Genomic DNA, 16,052 nt, shown 5'->3' with positions numbered 1-16,052 from the left:
TATCTCATATTCTTTAGAGTATTTGTATTTATGTAGAATGATAATTTTTTTTCATCCAAATAATTTTTTCTTTATCTAGATGTATTGCTTTACATCTTTATAGTGCAATTTGGAACCATGTAAATATGTGTATAGTAAATAAATTTGAATAAATTCAGTGCTTCAGAATAAAATTCAAAATTTATTAATAAGCCATCGATAATCAAATCAAGGTCTTGTTCTAATTCATCAAACCAGTATTGAAATAAACTTTAAGACCAAGTAGTAGTCTAATTAAAAATGAGGCATTATGCCTTCATAACTGTCTTTGGAAAATAAAATGAATAAAGCAGATCAGTCAAGATTGAGAGCATCCATTGACTTAGCAAGTTCCTCTTTGCCATTGAAGTCTGCAATTGTAAGGTTGACGTCTAGGTCATGACCTCCTTCTTCCATATAGTGAGCCTCTTGTTCTTTAGACTCTCTATACCTCTTGTAATTGGCTGCTACTCTGTTGTTTGCTTGGCAGTTCTTGTACCAATGCCCAATGAATCCACACCTATAGCATGGTTCATTGTCAACTCTTTCCTTTGGCATCTTGTTTCCATGATCCCCATGTCCCTTTCCACGTGGTGCATTGTTGCCACGTGGGTAGGGATCAGCACGTCTAAACCCCCTTGCATTGGAGTTATTTCCACCTTTCATTTTTCCATAATTAGCCTCGGGAATTTTCTTTGTCCTAGTGGGCCTGGCATTGTTATTCAAGAGAATCTTATTTTGTCTCTCAGCCACTTGCAGTAGGCTTATCAACTTATTGAAGGTTGTGATTCTTTTGTTGTCATAATCCAATTGATACTGGTTCGCTAGTATAAAAGCTGAATTAGGAAAGGTGGTAAGAGTCTTTGAGATCATATCATCTTCTGTGATTTCCCTTCCACAGAAATTGAGACGTGCCTTTAAGCGCAACATGTCCTTGTTGAAGTCATTGACCTTTTTATAGTCAAGAAAGCGGATTCCATTCCACTGAACAGCCAGTCCTGGGAGCAAAGTATCGTGAATGTTCCCAAAACGTCCTTTAAGGGCATCCCACAGTACTTTGGGTGTCTTCAACTGAAGGTACTCCCAGCGTAGGCTAGGATCAATATGTCGCCTCAGAAAAATTAAGGCATCTGCTTTCACCTTATTAGATAGTTCATCATCTTTGGGATCAGTAATGGTGGCAGTGTAGTCTTTTGCCACAAAGGCAGTTTCCATATCGGAAACCCAACGATGGTACTCAAGTCCTTCTGAGTCCAAGATGTCAAACTCAGGTCGAGTTGGATCAGCCATCTACATAAAACAAGAGAGAATATATAAATTACGCAGTCATAAAGACATCCACGTAAATTATTTTCCAAACATATGAATTAGATTTCAAGACCAAGATTCGTAATGGTCACATTTTTTCGATGCTATGTGAAAATACTTTATCACAGTAAGTGTGTATGGATAATGCGCATGAATTTTCATTATCATGGCAAAACGGATTTTATATGTTGCATTCTAAAAATTAATCATAGCATATTTAAACATAGCATATATAAAAATAAACTACATGGCATGCTCAAATTTCACAAATACACAACAAATTATATACTACACATAATAATAGCAATAATATATCATGCATAAAATAAAATGTAAACAATAGCATAATACAAAGCATGCGTAGGCATAATTTATATAAGCGTAAATAAAAAAAAATAAAAACATGCTCAAAATTTCATATTAAAATATAAACAATAAAATATAAAGCATGCTTAAACATAATTATAAATCATGCTTAAATATAATCATATAAACCATAAATAATAAGGCATGCTTAAAATGATCAAAATTATTTAACTAAACATGCTCAACAATCCTAATTATATATACCATAGTATGAGATTAAATAAATAAAAGAAAACATACTTGATTTTGAGTAAATAAAACGATCCTAGCGCACGCGCGTGTTGATGCAGGCATGCGTAGCGATGTTTTTTTTCGGGTTCTGCTGGGCCTGCTGATTTGTTGGGCTGAGAATTAGCACTTTTTTTCTGGGCCTGATCTTTACTTTGGACCTTCTCCTTTTTTTCTTTTCTTTCTCTGTTTTTTTTTCGTTTCTGGTCCTGCAGGGCCTGCTTTTTTTTTTTTTTTTTTTTTTTTTGATTTGGGCCGGGTGTATACTTAGGCCCTTCTTTTTTTTTTTTTTTTCTTGGCCGGGTCCCTTTTCTTTGGGCCGGTTTTTTTTCTTTTTCCTTTCTCTTCTTCCTCCTTCAGTCCTTCGAGTCTTCTTCTAGTTTGCAGAGGAGGCGCGCTGGGTGCAGCAGCAGGTGAGCGGTGATCGGTGGGCTGCTGGGATAGGTGATCGGTGGGAGCAGATCGGTGAAGGTGGCTGCTTGTCAAGCTGGGCTGCGACGGATCGCCGGGGCTGGGCAGTCGCTCGGGCTGCTGCAGGCGGGATCGGCGCAGGCTAGAGGCTCGGTGGTGTGCTGCAGGCCGGTGTATTGCAGGCTGGGCTGCGACTGCAAACGCCGGACTTGCAAGGCGGAGGCGCTGCTGTGATGTGCAGGCAGGGGCGGAGGCGCTGCTGCAGTTTTCTGGGTTGGGCTGGAGGCCCGTGTGGGCTGGCGGGGACGAAGGACGAGGCTGGTTTGGATTGGGTCTGGCCGGCTGTGAGCTTCGCGGCGGGGAGGAGAAATGGGGATTTGGAGGATGGGGGCCGATGGTGTTGACGCCGGGGCTGCTGGGTTGTGCAGGTAGTGGCGGTGCAGAGAGCAATTTCTCTTGGTTGGGAGGTCGATCTGCTTCTGCAGAGTTTTGTTTTTTTTTTTTTTTTTTTTTTTTTTTTTTTTTTGAAAGCGGCAGAAAAGAAGAAAAAGTTTTTCTTCTTTAGGGTTTTGGGTTTTTTTTTCGACGGAAATAAACAAGAAAACTAGAGTTTTTTTCTTGGCTATTGGCTCTGAGCGTGCTGATAACGTGTTAAAGTAAAATGCCAATTGGAATTGGTCTACTCATTTCATTTCATAGTCCCTTTATATAGGGATAGAATTACAACGGAAATATCGATTACATTAATGATACTAAATGCTGATTGATCCGTAATTGTGCTGATTGATGGTAATCACTGATTCCTTGATTCCCTCTTCGTTAGTTGCTTTGATGAAGGCACACAATATGTTTTTCCTTTAACAAATTTTTCTATCTTTCCATTCAGATTAGGTACCTCGATCGATGACAAATATTTGATGACTAACGCTAATAAAGGTTTTATTTTTTAAAAGGCAAAAAATCACCAATGATCACTGACCCATTCGACACTTAACTCACTGACTTTTCAAAAATATCACTGAACTCACTCAGATTTACCATTATCTTACACTTAACTCACTGCCGTTAAATCTTCCGTTTGAAGCTGTTGAAATTGAGAAAGGTTAATTGAACATTCTCACTCTAGGCTGCATACACCATTGCCTAGTGGTTTTGGATTCTGTACGAAATGGGGTAAGTTTGTTCTTGAGATTGGTTGTAAGAAGATATCGAGACTCTTGGATTAGGTTGTTATTTTGTAGCTCAGAAAAAAAAAAAAAAAAAAGACGATTAATTGTACTTAGAGTTTAGATCATTTTGACTCATAATATTTGTAACTGCATGCTGGTTATTATGCTTTGGTACAAGTAAAACCATCTTCTACATTTGGTTCCGTCAAAAAAATATCTTCTACATTTGGATTATTGAAGTTTCTTATTTTTCTAAAAAAAAAAAAAAAAAAAAGTCGCTAGCTCGAAATGCATGCTATCACCATCCATAACTTCTTCCTCAATTAGCTCTCCGTCCAAACTTCCTCAATTATCTCTGCATCCATAACTTCCCATTCGTTTCAAGAAACATTCCTACATTTGATATCTTTCTTTGTCTCTCTCTCTCTCTCTCTCTACCCGAGTAATTCAATGTCTAACGATCCCTCCACCACCACCTCATCCATTGCTGGAGACACCACCACGGCAACCACAGACGATACCATCAGCACCGCCACCACCATCCCAGAAGACACCACCAGTTCGACCGCCCTAACCTCCACCACCAAAGCCTCAACCTCATTAGACTCCTCCTCATCCTCCACCTCCTCCAAACCCCAAGCAGCAGCAATCCAATCCCTCTCCGCCATCCTCCCCTCCCTCTCCTCCACCTCCTACACCACTGCCCGTTCCCTCCTCCACGACCCCCACACATCCTCCCAAATCTCCTCCCTCCTCAAACAACCCGACTCCGGCGCCGGCGACAACAACCTCTGCCGCTGGCTCTACGACACCTTCCAGTCCTCCGATCCCGACCTCCAGCTCCTCGTCCTCCGCTTCCTCCCCCTCGTCGCCGGCCTCTACCTCTCCCGCGTCCCCCTCCGCATCCCCCTCGCCGGCTTCGAGGCCGTCCTCCTGGCCCTCTACGCTCACGAGACCGCCTCCCGCGACGGTCATTCCGTCACCGTCAACGTTCCCGACGTGTCCCACCCCAGCCTCTACCACGAAACCAAGGCCGCCGCCGTCAAGAGCAACGCCACTGGGCTCAACTTGGCCGTTATATCTCCCAGCTTGGAACCTCACGGCACCGTCAGATCCACACGGAGGGCTAGGATCGTCGGGGTCGCGCTGGAATTGTACTACACCAAAATATACGAAATGCCAGTCGAGTCCAAGATAGATTTCTGCGAGTTTTGTAAGGTTTGGGCTGGTCAGGACGGAGAAATGTACAAACAGGACGTGGAAAAGAGTAGTGGAAACAAAATAAACGAGGGAAAGGAGGAGGGTAGTTTGGGGAATAATGATAAGGAAGGGATGGGGAGGGTTCCCTTGCCATGCGAATTGCTCCAACCAGTTTTGAGGATTTTAGGGCACTGCCTTTTGTGCCCTAATCAGAACAAGAAGCTCACAGATAAGGCGAGTGAAGCGTGTAGGAGCCTGTATGCGAGGTCTATGCATGACATCAATCCCAAGGCAATTTTGGCTACTGGGAGTTTGCTTAGGCTAGCTAACATGGCTTTCGACTCCACCAAGCAAGACCTTTTAGATCCAACTGACGTTCCCAAATCTAGAGTCATCTCTATGTAGGTAGCTACCTAGCTAGCTTCTATGTAATCGTTGTAGATCAGCAATTTCATTATTTTTGTTATAAGAAAGTGTTCAAATTTGTTCGTATCAAAACTCAAGTAAAATAGCTTGATTTTATTATTGGGTCCTGACCTTTCTCTTTTCTTTTTTGAGAGAGACTCGTATGTCAGACTGTATAATTGAATCACTGGGTACAACGCCAATTAAGTTACCAAGAGTACTCCATATATGATGTATTACCAAGCCAGTCTAGCTAGCTCATAATCAGCAGCCGAATTTGAATCTCTGTAAAATATATAGGAGATAAGAAGCAACCTGGGACACTGGGAGGGAGTTCAAGAGAAGAAATATCATATAGTATTCTTCGGAGAGTCGAGTTGTAAGAAGATGAATTGGTAGCTTCAAATATCATAAGGCTGTCTGAATCAAACAGGTACAATTCGAGAGTGGCTGTGGCCAGCTAATGTTTCAACAGCTTCAGGAGAACTCAGAGTCAACCTCAAAACAAACTCCTCCCAACACCTACAGCAGTTCTAGAAAGTCGATCAAATGCACTATCAGTGTTGGCTTTTCTTGAGATTAAGGTTCAGATTTCATAGCAGGTAACGGACTTTTTCGTTGTCTTTGTCTTGCAATACTGTTCATGTATTATTTATTTCTTTTAAGAGAAATGAAAATCTCTCTCTCCAGAGCAAGCTTTTAATCATTCAACTAAATAGAGCTCCTTTCGCTTTATGTCCATTTGCTACCTCTTCCCATATTTTGTATTGAGCATACACCTACTGTGGACAATCAAAACCAATCAAAAGATGCACAAGCTGCCACACCAGATTAATACTCTTCAACCATGGAAAGCATGACTGAATTCTGTTGTAAACGTATCCAGAAGAATGTAGAAATAGTTGGTTAGGAGATGAGTTATAATCTCTATGTATATATATACCTGTACACAGAACAGAATGAAATCAATGAAAGCAAAAATCATAAAATTTTCATGCTCAGCTCTCTCTCAATTTCTCTCTTAGCTCTATCTTTCTTTAATTTACAAGGTCAAAAACTGATTATTTCTGACCTTTCCTTCAACGAACTCTCACCAATAAGAATCACTAGCCTCTATCCGATCCATCTCCTGGAAGCCTAGAAGTCATGGAGTGTGAACCAAGCCAATGATTAGGGTATATTATGTCCTCTGCTATTTCAGCTTTATATGTAGTTGCTAGTTCACATGCATGAAAATTCCCCACAGAAATTAAAGAATAACATTGCTTGGGTCAACAATATTCATTACATCATAAAGTTTTGACGCATCAATAAATTTTACATGGTGATATTTACAACAAAATGTGATGCAATCACAACCCAAAATTGATGGATTGGTCATTCCAGCCAGGGATACAACAATATACTGCATGTACAATAAGCGATGTCATTTCACATCATAACTTCTTTTGTCGAACTCCAAAATATTTGTCATCGGCTATTTGATCTGATGTCTTCTATCTTTTTGTATAATAATGGTCACCCACCTCGAATTTTCACATGAAGGAAGTTGTATAAATAGAATTTACGGATAACTGGGTTTGCTAATAGTTAATATGGGTCAACCCAACATTTATCCTCCTTGACTGCATTCCTCCATCTTTCCTTAAAGATCCGCATGTCAATGAAGGACTGCATCCTAACCTGCCAACAGATTACAGTTACCAGATAAGTGGTTGCAGATTGCATGTATACGAATAATTAAAATTTTCTACAAATACACATGGCTAATTGGCTATGCAAAGAGACGAGAGCGCAAGATTATTAAAATCTAAGCTCATGAATGGAAGAAAGCTACTAAAACAGTACAAAATATGAAGGCTTACTTTAGCTCTATTACTGGCTTGAGGGAGGCCAGACGGTGCCTGAAATTACAAAAGATGAATTCATTTTATATCATTAAATAGTCTGGAAAAGAACCAAAGAATTAAAAACTCACCAATGCTTTTGAGCCCTCTTTGTGAGAATGAGCCATGCCATTGATACCCTGTGCAACAATATTGAACAATCAAGACCATAGGCAAGTTGAGCAATCAATGTTGATATGTATCCCTATCAGTAGGTATTTTTTTTGAGAAGAAACAGCTTCTTATTAAAAAAGCAAAAATCGAGATACAGGGAGGCGAACAAGGAGTCCGCTTTAATGATCTAAAGAGGGCAGCTAGGGCTATAGGCCTAGCATCTCGTCTAATAATACTAATCAAGGCTTAGGGGCTTAAACTACAGCTGCTTGCCAGCTAAGAAGTAGGTATTTGCTATTCATATAACAAAGTGCATCTTGCATATTGCATCAAACCAAGTATTCCAAGTAATCAATTTTGATCAACATCCTTATCAGTAGGCAAAGATGCGATGATACTTGCCTTATTGTCATCTGCGACACCAAGTGTAGGAAGACCAAGATGAACTATATATTCCGAGTCAACCACACCAACATTTTTCATTCGATCCCCCTGAAGGAAATTGTTCAGGTGTCAGAAGTATGGCCAAGACAATTACAAATGGAAACTTTATGGCAGGAATATTACTTGTGCACAGTAACCAAGCTGCACATCCAGTCCCCATGCATGGATCAAGTCATTCTGTGAGGAAATATCAGTTATAACTACTTAAGTTCCACAAAAAAAGATACGATAAGAAAAAAAAGACAGATTTTTGTTACGAATTCTAAGTGCTCCCAGCCAATTTCCTGGTTACATTAAAATACAATGGTAACTATGTGCAGGATTGCCAGGCTCCTGACTCACTGAACTGAATTCTCCATGACATACTTTTTCATTCAATGGTGGTGGTTTGTACTTTGTACTACAATTTATTCTTTGGTCTTAATTGCTATTGAATTTTTAACCAATTAATTCTTTCATTCATTCTGCCATATACTGTTGTTTATTTCCAGGGTTTTTGTACCTGAATCATGTACCATACACATTGCCAAGCCGCACTTGAGAATACAGGTGCCATCATTTCCACCCAACTGTTGTAACAGTTTATATCAAATACAGAAAACAAAATTTTGCAGCAATATTATAACTGATCATAAATATCAACATAGGTGATAGAGCACACAGATTTTTTACCCTATACATGGAGGACCAGAGCTCTGATCATCGCACCTTCCACTGCCTTTGAACTTATAAAACCTTCTGTAAGAAAAAAAAAATATGGATCAAAGTCAATCACACGATAGTTGTGCAGTAGTACCTCTGCCCTCCTCACCCACAAACCCAAAAATTAAAATAAATAAGTAAATCGTTATAATCTATCGTTTGATATTAAAATAGCAAAAAAGAGTTTATCAAGAAGAATAGTATAAGTCATGAAAAGAACTCCAAATGGTGGCTACTGGTGGTAGAAGGCAATTGATGAAAGAAACCTAGTAACAGTCGACTCGACGGAGTAAAGGAAGCACAACATTACAAATAGTTTGCAATGCATCAATGAAAATCTATGAGAAATTTCACAATTAACTATTATTTGTTTGACACTCAAAATTGTGAGCCTCAAATACACTAGATGATCTCTAAAATAATATGAAATTAAAAAAAAAATAAAAATCCATGACACTGGGCCCACAGCAGTTCCGACGCACTTCAACAAAATGGACAGTTAATAAATTGCCATTAAGACTCTAAATTGGCACATCACATAAATTTACAATAAAGTAAATGTCCATGATTTTTATAAAGCTACTAAAGAGTGGAATGTATTCAAGAAGGACAACCTTCGATTCAGACTGGTGAATACAGCTGTTGCTCCTGAAAGGAGCACTAAATTTGAATATGACTTGTTGGCTGAAAGAAGTCGAAGTTAGGTTAGCCTTTGCCGTATCTATTATGAGGCTCCTTGCAGGACCAGTAGAAATCAGACTCCGTGGACCTATGAGGGAGCTGAGTAATCTCGATACTCTAAATTGATTTTCGCAATTCATGCCATTAGTGAGATCATCTTATGGTGTAGTAATCCTATAGGGTTCCCTTTTCTTATTGGATCTCAAAGTAGTCAAAAGATTGCCTTTTGTGTTCACATTATTAGTGAGATACAGTGGTTCTTCCGTCTTGGTAGAGCTGACCAAGGATCTCATACAAGAAAGTAGGATCCCAAAGCATCTATTAGACAGTATTGATCCATTACAATCCTGTAAACTAAGCTTTGATTATGGGATTAGGTGTCCATTAATTAATTAGGCGCTTACTAAGTAATTAGTCATAGATGATGTAATTAGATGTTTCTTCCTAGTGATTAGGCATAGACAATCTACCAATGCAAATTCCTCCAAGACAGAGGAGAAGTATCAGAGAAGAAATTTTCTCTTAATTCCTAACAGCACCAACAAATGCCAAAATATCAGCTTTACATCCCCCTTTTCTTTTCTTTTATTCCTTTTTTCCCTCTCTTGAAAGATAGCCTATGGACTAAACAGGACCTGAAGTTCATTTGCCTCTTTATAACATACACTGTCCTTTTACCATACAATTCACTTTCCACAAAATATTACACTAACCTGTGCACTTTTGATTTCTTTGCACGTGCAGTGATTGGATGATACACCTCCGATTTGACAGGATCAAGTGCTGGCTGTGATATTTCAAGTCCCTCTTCCCGAATAATTGATAGATATCTACATGAAATCAACATCTTTAAGATGCAATGCAATATGTGTTTATACCACATCAGTGAAACATTTATTTTATGGTTTTATACCTTGAAAAAACCTAGAATTTGATATTGACTAGTTGTTTTTTTTTTTTTCCTCTCATTTTAATAAGGAGAACTTAATTTATGCAGGCATGCACGCACCCACTCTCTCTCTCTCTCAGGAAATTTAATTTTCTCTTCTGTAGCTCTCAAGATTAAACTTAATTTACGCACCCACTCCCTCTCTCTCTCTCTCTCTCTCTCTCTCTCTCTCTCTGTGAAGCATGAAAGCAGACAGAAATAATGTGAAATATAACAGTGATCTCAATAGGGATGCTAAGATCATTCTCAAAAGTGAGCTGGTTATGCCTACCGTTCTGGATCAAAATTCTCAACTCCGAGGTCCTCATCCCAGAGAAAAATATATTTATATTCAGTCACTATATCTGGATGCAAGAAACGTTTTGCGAACCACCTACAACATCACACAGTATTTGTTTCAACAAAAAACATTGCATAGATTGTTCCCATGCAAAAATTGCCAACTTATTCTTCGGTTGCTCCATATCTAAGCAACTATGTGAAAGGATTAACATACCATTTTGTTTGGTTCATCACAGATACATGTATGGCAGTATCACTCCAAGGTAAGTCCCTCCATTTATCCACAGCACCATCATAATGGAAAAGCATTACCACAAAATCACTTGATAGAAACTACAGTCAAACAACAGATATTTAACACAAAGATGGAAATATAATTCTCGAGTGAAAGGTCATAATCAAGAAAGTCGAGGCAATTACCTTCCTAACAATTTTGTCCACTATTTCTTTCTGTTTTATTCCAACTGCAATAGCCAGCAAGCTCATTGAAGGCGTTGAGTTTTTCTGTCGCAAGAAATTGCAATTCTTAGGCAGTCAATCCCAGCATTCACAATACAAGAGAGCAATGGAGAATTTCATATACACGCACAACATGCACCACGAAATCTAAACGAACAAGAAATTGCAAGCTTGCTTAATTTAACGAAGTCTAAAAGCTTTTGCAGCCATAGTAAAGAAACATAGTTTATAAATTTTCAGTTGAAGATCGCAATTGCAGTTGAAAGTTAACCACTTGCATAAATTCCATGTTCCACATGTTTAAGGCTACACACTGAGTTATGTTTCTTAATTTGCAATCAAGTTGATCCCCGAAGGAAAAAAAAAAAAAAAAGCTCAAGTTGAAATCTGAGGCTACTAAATGAGAGATGATGACAACTTCACAACATGCGTCTACATATATTCTAGAGAAAAAATAAGATAAAATAAAATGTGATAATCCATTACATATGACAAGACCTTTAAAATTTTGTACATGAATGTTTTTGGATGCAAATGACCTGAGTTACGCTGTTGACTTTACTTGTATAAGAAGTTGGTCAGATTCAGATCAAATTGAAGGAAAAAAAGAAAAGAAAAGAAAAGGAAGAAGTAGAAGATGACAACAACAATACATATATTCACATACTCAATCGTTATAGACAACTCAAGTTACAATTACCCAAATTTTTAGAGACTGACCATTTTCCAGGCCATGCAAGAGTTTACAGCATGTCAACAACAAATTTATCATCATTGAAGTTTGCAGAATATAATATGCTATCTACAAACTTGGTTAATTATATATAGAAGTCACCGAAATAAATTGGAAACACACCAATTAATTACCAAAATTTCATAATAAAAATAGGGATGAGTAGGTCTTATCATTTAACACTTTAGCAACAAAATAACAAGCAATAGTATAGAGTTTTAATAAACTATATAATGAACTAACGTCTTCATTCTAACATTCATTAGGAGCGAGCAATAGCTTCTCATACATTTTTCATAGAGGAGCCCCATAAAGGCCGCATTTCCAAGTCCGATGTTTTGACAACAATTCCTTCCGGTAATGCCTCAGTCCCTGACGGCTGGCACCGTTTCTAATCATAAAAAAAGGGGAAAAAATCAGCAAACATACAAGTAAGCTAAAAGTGCAATAATAAAAAGGAAACTTAACTGTTCTGTAAGACGCTCACCTTGCAAGTACCAAGATTTGTATTCTGCATATTGTAGATAACTTTCCATCTAGTTAATTTCTGCAAACAAAATTTGCGGAACTATTTAATCAATGTAAGACAGTAAACTCTAATTATTCAGACATTTGTCTACTTATAATAATGAGTTCAATTATAGGATGCACAAGTTATGTTTTTGTTGTTTTTTTTTTTTTTTTTTAATTAAATTGCAAAAGAAGCACATAATTTACGAATATGACATTATGTGATAGTAAAGAAGTTAAGCAGATGATACTGAAACGGAAAGGCTTTCATACTTCCTTGTACTCCTGAGAAATGGACGCACTACCAATGAAATAAGCACCGGAAATCAATGAAAGTACAATGAAGAGACTGCAGTAGAATGATCTATTCTTCGGATCTGACAGTACAGACACCTGACAAAAACACAGAGCAGTAGGCTTAGAAGTATCCACATTTGATCTCATCAAGAGCATTCCATTGGACATTATCATCAGGACCACAAACCAAGAGTCTGGACTAAGCTGGTGCAAAATTATTAACTTGTAAAGAAATTCTTGTTAATTATTGAACCTGAATATTCCAGCATTTTATTTTTAGGTGGGAATTCCAACTCTTGGCGTTTGAACCAATAGAATTGACCATTACAATTTGGTCAGCTGGGAAAAAAAATTCCAAATTGTGAGTCTTTCTCTTGGCACAAGCTTTTCACATATAGCAAACAGGCTTTCTCTATTAGCAAAAACAGAGAGAAATAGTTCTGTTGTAATAGTAGAATTTGGAGTAGTGAATCAATTCAACTAAATTAATGTTGTGCAACTATGACCCAAAAGAACACAATAATTCTGTCTCCAATTTGGCAAATTCTCCAGTTCCAATCCCTTCTGTTACTTACAAAATCTCAGCTAAACAAAAAAAAAAAAAAAACTTGAATTCTCAACTCGGACGCCATGGTCAACCAGAATTCAACCCAAAATACAATTCAAACTCCAAACCAATATAAACTTGTCAAAACCCAAAAGGAAAAACGGTGTGCTGATATCAATTGGGTAGGTAGAGTAGTGTTGAATGGAATGATTGAAGAAGCTGTAAACACTTGCAGGCTCCCAAGTATACAGAGAGAGAGAGAGAGAGAGAGAGAGACTTACAGGATTGATCATTGTGGCAACTTTGAGGAGCATATGGATTGTGGAAGAAGGGAAGGGAAAGTTCCCTTTTCAATTTGAAAAGAGAAAAGGGGGTCTAGTCTTGAAGTAAAGAAAGGAATGGCAATAGGGTAAAGCAAACACCCAGAAAAGGAGAATCATTACTTGGTTTGATGGACTTGCTTTTGCTTATATTTATTTTATTTAATTTAAGCAACGGGTAGACGACATGCAAAGGCAATTTCAGAAGTTGGAAGAAAGTGTTGTGTTGGGGCACGTCAGGATGAATCTAAACCGTTGGATGCTGCCAGTTCCAGACCAAACAGAATGTGTTCGGTCTCCGACTTTGTTATATTAAACCTGAAGACTATAATAATAATGGTGGGTGAAAAAAAAATGATGGAGCATCTACTATTATTCGTTGAAGAATGAATGTGGGAAGGAAGGGAGACTAGTTGACTTTAAACCCGACCCGAAGCGCACGAGGTGGCGAGTCTAGTGTGTGTTGCACATTACACGCGGGAATATTGGGGGTAATGGAGGATAAGTGCGCCCATTTACTACCACGTACCTACTCGCTCCTCTCTTCTTACTCGCTTCTCTATTCTGACACGTGTTGTTTTTTTTTTTTCTTTCCTAACCTTCTTTTTTGGTCTTAATCTCAATGAGGAATTCTAAGTACGGGCTGCTTCATCGTAAGTGAGCTGTAGCACCCAAGAATTTTGTTTCTCATCATTCTCCATGTGTTATTTGAGACTTTTTTTTTTTTTTTTTTTTGAAGTGTTATGATTGTATTTTGTCCTTTTTGTTTTATCAAGATAATATAAATACCTTAATATAGGTACCAAGTAGAGTTGGAGCTAAAGGCAAAGCCGTAGAGAGAAAAATATTAAGCTAGGCTAGCCTTTTTCAATTCCAAGCCAAGACGCTTCTAGCCTCTTTCGGCTAGTTTTTCTTCTGTGTGTGGTTTTGTTTCCTCTTGTTGTCTTTGTTATGGTCCCTCCCTATCTTGCTTTCCATCACTCTCCACCCTTCCTTCACTCTTCCCAGTTCCTTTCTCTCTTGTTGTTCCTCCACTTATTCTCCATCTTCTTAATCTCTTCTCTGTCTCTTGTCCACCATCCATCCCTTTACATGATTCTAAGTATCACCGATTCCACCGATGTATCTTCGTCTTCAATCGCTATCACTACTTTCGCTCTTCGGAGCGTTACCCTTAGCGGCTTAGTTCCGCGGTTTTCCCCCCGAGCAGTTTACCCTTGTGGTTCCTGCTTATACTACATTTCCGTGGTTCTATATGTTCTTTTCGGCAAGGACCAAAATATCGAGTTTCGAGGAAATATCAATGGTCCCGGAAACGGAAATTTCGATGGAAATATCGAGGATATATTGATTTCGGTAAATATTTGAAAAAAACAACAGAAATCTATATAAAAATATGGAAATTTGAAATGAAGCTTTAAGAAATGCTTATTTGATCAATTATCTCTTGTATTTATATCAATAAAATGGTGAGCAAACTCATTGCATATGGATTTGTAGTGAAATAAGATAAATTCATATGTGCTGACAAAATAAAGATTTTTGACATTTAACTTAATACATCTAAACTTTTGATGTTATATGGATTTGAACACAATTTGAAACACGAAATTTTCGTGGTATGTCCCGATAATATCGGGAGGTTGAAAAAACGAAAATTTCGCCGATATTTCGGCGAAATTATCGATTTTTAAGACCTTGCTTTTCGGTGCTTGTTTTGTGGCGACCCAAGTATATGATGGATTCCTAAGAGGGAGCTCCACTCCTCCATCTTAAATTGAGCCCGGTAGACATAGCATCTGTAAAACAAACTAGATCTAGTTTCCGCAATTTTAGGTTAATTAGGTGAAGATAGTAGTTAAGTGTACATGCTACATCCAATGAATAACTTCGTCTAATTTTTAGTTAACTTCTTACTTACCATGTACATGGCAGCCACACAGTGAAATAATCGTAAGAAAATGCTCATTTTATTTCTAAGGCACAAAAATCAAAAATATAGAAAGAATAAATTATGAAATTTAAAATGAAAAATGGAATATAAAAAAAAAAAAAAACTAAACACAAATAAACTAGCTTGAAAAAATATATATATATCATCCCCTTCCTTTCCACCTTTGCCTGTGACATTCTTTAATGAATGGAGTTACCAAGCTTGAAATAGAAAACATAGAAGTAAAATGAGAGATAGATTCGAGTTTTTTGCTAACCATAACCATAAACACACCTCCCAGACTCCTATTCTCTCTCTCAATCAAAAAATTCCCCTTTGTGTTAAGACTTGTTTGAACTCTTTGTTGCTAGGATCTAGATAGAAGGATGTTACATCCCGTATCTAAATTTACCAGTTTGCTAGTCATTTAGACGGTAAAGGACAATTACTTTCACTTTTTACATTGTTTCGAACTTTCAGTGGACCAAAAAGAGTTGACTTTTCGTTTTATTCCTAATTTGAGAAAATTTTCTTCACGGAAGTTGTAGAAGACGTCAAACCGAGTCCGTTAACACATGACATGCTTAGGGCATCTCCAACCATTGAGCTATAAGTCAAAATGGCTTTGGCTTTTTGGGTGAGCCATCTCCAACCATGCTCAATGTGGAGCCATTTTGACTCATGAGCCAAAAGCCGAGTCAAAATGACTCAACTTTGTAGAACGAAAGCCATTTCTGTGAGGGGAGAGAAATGGTGGGCCCCAGCTGCATGTGCTGCAATTGCAGCTGAAGAAATCTAACGGTTAGAAATCGAACGGCCCAGATTCAACTTCATTAATTCTATTTAAAATGAAAGGCCCAGATTAATTCTTTCCAAACATTAAAAAGTAAATATATATATATACTGAATTTGGCTTTTGACTAAAATGATTAAATTATTAAATGAGTTTGGCTTTTGACTAAACATGGTTGGAGATGCAAAATAAGAATGAATAGTGATGACTTTAGGGGAGTCAAATTTTGCAAATAGCTTTGGCTTTTGACTCCATTGTTGGAGATGCCCTTAAGTCGGAGTTCATATGCGAAAGTTA

General features: G+C 37.9%; 3 protein-coding genes across 4 annotated transcripts; 1 reads left to right on the top strand and 2 right to left on the bottom strand.

Moving 5' to 3' along the window:
• Positions 1-199: 199 nt before the first annotated feature.
• Positions 200-3,127, bottom strand: LOC133745810 (uncharacterized). Its single transcript, XM_062173943.1, has 2 exons — positions 1,933-3,127; positions 200-1,308 (listed from the first exon to the last, which is right to left on the bottom strand). Exons 1-2 carry the CDS (start codon positions 1,984-1,986, stop codon positions 334-336), a joined length of 1,029 nt encoding a protein of 342 aa, XP_062029927.1. The 5' UTR covers positions 1,987-3,127; the 3' UTR covers positions 200-333.
• Positions 3,128-3,899: 772 nt separating this feature from the next.
• LOC133706765 (uncharacterized) lies at positions 3,900-5,952 on the top strand. The gene has a single exon (XM_062132310.1). The coding sequence runs from the start codon at positions 3,951-3,953 to the stop codon at positions 5,103-5,105; it is 1,155 nt and encodes a 384-aa protein (XP_061988294.1). The 5' UTR covers positions 3,900-3,950; the 3' UTR covers positions 5,106-5,952.
• Positions 5,953-6,331: 379 nt separating this feature from the next.
• Positions 6,332-13,324, bottom strand: LOC133743999 (uncharacterized). Of its 2 annotated transcripts, XM_062172097.1 has the most exons (16): positions 12,991-13,324; positions 12,416-12,501; positions 12,139-12,258; positions 11,843-11,902; positions 11,645-11,746; positions 10,584-10,667; positions 10,378-10,496; positions 10,153-10,254; positions 9,646-9,762; positions 8,222-8,287; positions 8,052-8,118; positions 7,673-7,726; positions 7,508-7,597; positions 7,084-7,131; positions 6,971-7,009; positions 6,332-6,788 (listed from the first exon to the last, which is right to left on the bottom strand). In XM_062172097.1, the coding sequence occupies exons 2-16, from the start codon at positions 12,485-12,487 to the stop codon at positions 6,696-6,698; spliced, it is 1,233 nt and encodes a 410-aa protein (XP_062028081.1). In that variant the 5' UTR covers positions 12,488-12,501; positions 12,991-13,324; the 3' UTR covers positions 6,332-6,695. The 2 variants fall into 2 exon arrangements, with proteins under 2 accessions (XP_062028081.1, XP_062028082.1); XM_062172098.1 differs by lacking the exon at positions 12,416-12,501 and having other exon boundaries at positions 12,991-13,316.
• Between the last annotated feature and the right edge of the window lie 2,728 nt (positions 13,325-16,052).

The sequence above is a fragment of the Rosa rugosa genome, chromosome 4 (genome assembly GCF_958449725.1).
Source record: "Rosa rugosa chromosome 4, drRosRugo1.1, whole genome shotgun sequence".
Taxonomy (NCBI): domain Eukaryota; kingdom Viridiplantae; phylum Streptophyta; class Magnoliopsida; order Rosales; family Rosaceae; genus Rosa; species Rosa rugosa.
The sequence above is the reverse complement of the archived record's forward strand: the minus strand, read 5'-3'. Positions and strand labels throughout refer to the sequence as shown.

Excerpts from the sequence above, each read along its gene's own strand:
- LOC133706765 (XM_062132310.1), top strand. The coding sequence starts at position 3,951 with ATGTCTAACGATCCCTCCACCACCACCTCATCCATTGCTGGAGACACC.
- LOC133745810 (XM_062173943.1), bottom strand. The coding sequence starts at position 1,986 with ATGCCTGCATCAACACGCGCGTGCGCTAGGATCGTTTTATTTACTCAA. Across the intron at positions 1,309-1,932 it reads TTTTATTTACTCAAAATCAA|ATGGCTGATCCAACTCGACC; the intron begins GTATGTTTTCTT and ends TGTTTTATGTAG.
- LOC133743999 (XM_062172097.1), bottom strand. The coding sequence starts at position 12,487 with ATGGTCAATTCTATTGGTTCAAACGCCAAGAGTTGGAATTCCCACCTA. Across the intron at positions 10,497-10,583 it reads TGGACAAAATTGTTAGGAAG|TTTCTATCAAGTGATTTTGT; the intron begins GTAATTGCCTCG and ends GTTTGACTGTAG. Across the intron at positions 8,119-8,221 it reads TCTGGTCCTCCATGTATAGG|TTGGGTGGAAATGATGGCAC; the intron begins GTAAAAAATCTG and ends CTGTTACAACAG.